Below are 4124 nucleotides of genomic sequence, written 5' to 3' on the forward strand. Positions count from 1 at the left end.
GTATATGTTATATATACATATATATATATATATCCACACACACGTAAATTACATTTAAAATACAAAGCAGCTTTCTTCATTATAAGGATATCCGTACTTCCATTTGAATATTTTAACTAAATGAAAAGAAAAAAAATCCAGAAAAAAAGTTTATAAACCCGGTCAAAATTGTTTGCCCGCAAATACAAACGTTTATCACCATTATTTAATCACCCAGTGTTCATGTTTAACTAACTGAACCGATGTCGACTCAAAAAGCAGACGAAATGAGGGTAGTTGTGGAAATCAATGAAAAAAAAAAAAAAAAAACAGATAAAGGTCTGATAAGCTGTGTTTACTTTTCGATTTTCCGATAAGGACACATTTTAGACAATTCGTATTAATTGCTACACTATAAATATTCTGTAATTCTAATCGATAAAACATTCGGTTTTGTTACTAAATAAAACTGAGAAATTAAATTAGTCATATTTTTTAATCAGTTTTTTTAAAAAATTTTATTTGTTTATTTTTGTAGTTTGGTCTGGAGGAAGTTGTTGTCGTGCCCCATGACCTTCGCAGGCCCCTCCTATATATATATATATATATATATATACATATACAAGTATATATAAAAGTATATATATATATATATATATAATTTTTTTAAAATGAGTGGGTGTGTTGTAAAAACGAAAGTACATGTAAACTAAGAGGACACCATACACAAACACATGTATCAGATAAGCACATGAGACTATTAATGTTTACTTTTGACGTTCGTAATTTGAAAAACGTCGTGGTTCATAAATACACGCATCTACCTTACCGGTTCATTATAAAGAAATTATTATACTCCAATATAAATTACTCGTGTCATTTATCATTATACTAACAGTAATAATCATTATTACTATATATATATATATATATTTTTTTTTCTTTTTTGTCTGGAAGTAAAGATGAATGTTTAAAAAGAAATAAAGAAAATATATACCAGAAGAACTAAATTTCGATCCCGTATCCTTCGTCGAAATCCGGCATTCATCTTACGATTTTGAACCGTGTCCGAAATCAAAGCTTCTTGAGATTTCCAGCGCCGAATATTTTTCCTATGTACACCACATTCCCTAGCAGTTTTAGCTACGTTTCCATTGTTTTCACGAAGCATTTTAAGGACACTGTTTTTAAACATCAACGGATAGCTTTTTCGTTTATCGTCAGCCATGTTGAATAAATAAACAAATATATATATATATGTAGATACATACAAACATACACACACGCAGACGTATATTAAATATATGTGTTTATGTTTGTGTCTCTACTGTGTATGCGTTAAACACAATATCGATCTCTCAGCTGATTGGCCGCTTAAAAGAAAGATTTCAAATAGATTTATAGCAGAAAATAATCTTTACATTCAGAAATAGAAGTGTGGAGTTTATATTTTTTTCGTGTACAGAACAGTGAAAAACAAAGGAAAATAAACTGTTTAGTACTAATCACGATTACATAGTAGAAACAAGTTCGTGTCCAGCTTTCCACTTTAATTACATCGCTAATGCCCTTGAGAAAAGCATGACCGTCTTGCTAGCTTATTACCCGCACCTCTCTCTCGGGACTGTATCTGTTTGAGAAAACATTAAGACGAACAAAACATTCGTGCAATAGCTTCAGTGGTGAAAAAAAAATTAAGACAATAAATTGTTTTCATCAAATAAGATATTCTTAATATGCATTTCTGATCTTCACATGGACGAGTCAAAAGGGTAGACATGGCCGAGCGCTCGGCTAAAATACCTTGTAGTATTTAGTTTCGACCCTTTACGTTCTGAATTCAAATCATTCAGGACATGACTGACTTTAATTCCCCTGTAGCAAATAAATAGCTTTACTGAGAATCGATTGAAGCGACTTTAAGCAATCCTTCTCTACCATCTCTGGCCTTGTGATAATGTTAGACATCACATATGACAAGTGTCGTTGCAGAGCGAGTTTTAAAAATCAGTCGCAGACCCGGTTTGGATTCTCAGATGACGTGACATAAGTAAAGTTCGCTTCAGTTGGTCCGTTTCGGGTGCTACTCACACCTCCAAGTCTTAATGTTGGAGGGTGGTAAGTGTAGTTGAAACAGTGAAGTACCGTACTTCAGTTCAAATGCTGCTAAGACAAGGATCAAGAAAACAAGCACATATAATAATAATAATATACTAGAGTAAATTAAATGACCAACTCTCTCCCTCTCTCTCTTACAAAGGTTAGCTTTGCGACCCAGTCCAAATGTATGTTTCATTCACCCAGGTCGGGCAACTTGCCCGGACCAATGTTAACTCTACCATGCCAAACGTCTCGATCGAGCCATGAAGCATGAATGTCTGCCTATCTAACTTCGGTTTCAGACACACTGGTCTTTCGCTAGCAGAAACATCTTATTTCCTCATGACACGACTATACATGCAAGCTGTAGTTCGCTAACTGAAATGGTTGATCCTGACTGTTGACAGTTTGTAGCCTGTTCATCCACTTAGTAATGTAGATAATATTCGCCATTGACACAACAAGTTCATTTGCCGAAATAGATAACAACCACCTGGTAGTTTACGTGTTATATTTAACCCATAGCCAGGACTCTGGCAGGTGCTTCTAATCTGGGTCGGAATAGACCTGTGAATAATAGTGGCTCCACACGCCTCAAAACCCTGCAACTCCCGAACCAGGATCCCATTACTAGATACAGTTTAATGTCATCCCCATAACTTCTAAATTTGACAAAAAACATCGGTATCAATAATCGGCCCATGAAATAATACGTATTAGGATATGAGGACTAAAGATGTATTACATAAGGAGGTTGTTCGAGGCCTTACTTTCTGAGTTCAAATCTTCACTATGGCTAATGGTATAAGTGCCAATAACATATTGCTGTCGGTAATATTCCATTCTTCTACATAATAAATGAGTCTTGTGATACGGCAAAATAAGTTTTGTAAGGTCACCGATATTTATAAGGTGTAATAACAGACTAGATAAAGACATTTTTTTTTAAATGGAAAAAAAAAATACCTAAATAGGCAGTGGCAAATTAACCTCGCTTATGATTTTGGAATTCTCACATTTAAGGCAATCCCAAACCGAACATTAAAGGATTTCTGCGGCTATACACATACACAGCTGAAAATGAGTTCCAACCAAGTGCTGGTACATCTTTCCAATCACTAGCTGTCACATCCACGATGCTACGTCGGGTTAAGAGACTGAGGTCCGAGAAGGTGTATGTGTGACATGTAAAAAGGATCTCCGTCGCTTAACTAAGTGCTCACTGAATTAGATTCAAAGTGACTGAGTATTATTCAACAGACACGTGTAACTCAATGCAATCTTTAAGCAGAACCAGCTTCACACAGTGTATGATAAAGCTGGACTCTTAAATTGCATGTGCAATCCATCTGGTAGGTCCTGCACAGTTTTTACCTGTATTCACTGTCATTTACAAAGCTTGGTTCGATCCAAAGCTATGATGAAAGCGAACCTCTGAATCTTTTGAGCACCTACGTGCGTGCGTGCCTGCGCGCATATGTATGTATGTATGTATGTATGCATGCATGTATGTATGCGCGTGTCGCATATATGTTAAAATAGTTATTTAAAAACGCTTTTAAGATCAACAACTGAACTTACGGTGTGATTCTTAAATGAGAGTTGAGCTAAATTTATTGTGAGGATCTGGGACTTCAAGTTATGCATATTGGTTTGTTCAACTAGTGGTTGAAGGAGCCGGTAGGCGAAACAGGAAGTGCCAGTCCCACTGCGTGATATCTTGGGCAAGTGTCTTCTATTATAGCCAGTGTTGATTTGTTGACATCCCCGTAACTAAACGGTTCGACAAGAAGTAACCAACAGAATAAGTACCAGGTTTTAAAAAAAGGTACTGGAGTCGATGTGTTCGACTAAACCCTTCAAGGCAGTGCCCCAGCATGGCCGCAGTCCAATGACTGAAATATGTAAAAGATAAAAGATATGTGTGTGTACACATACATACACAACCACATATTTAACGGCGAATGTTTATATATGTTGGTTTCTTGAGTTAATACCATTACGTGTCGTGGATAAGGCGGCGAGCAGGCAGAATCGTCAACACG

General features: G+C 36.0%; 1 protein-coding gene across 2 annotated transcripts in view; it reads right to left on the bottom strand.

Annotated features, from left to right (window-relative positions):
• Positions 1 to 4124, bottom strand: part of LOC106880656 (fumarate hydratase, mitochondrial) — a 62758-nt gene that overhangs the window by 31285 nt on the left and 27349 nt on the right. Inside the window, exon 1 of one of the 2 annotated variants that reach the window (XM_014930700.2) lies at positions 977 to 1322. The exons of the other annotated variant lie outside the window; for it this stretch is intronic. Within the exon in view, the coding sequence (XP_014786186.1) occupies positions 977 to 1207 (231 nt within the window). The 5' untranslated portion in view covers positions 1208 to 1322. Of the gene's footprint in view, positions 1 to 976; positions 1323 to 4124 lie in introns of those variants that run through there. 2 annotated transcript variants of the gene reach the window in all.

The sequence above is a fragment of the Octopus bimaculoides genome, chromosome 14 (assembly GCF_001194135.2).
Source record: "Octopus bimaculoides isolate UCB-OBI-ISO-001 chromosome 14, ASM119413v2, whole genome shotgun sequence".
NCBI classification, from domain to species: Eukaryota; Metazoa; Mollusca; class Cephalopoda; order Octopoda; family Octopodidae; genus Octopus; species Octopus bimaculoides.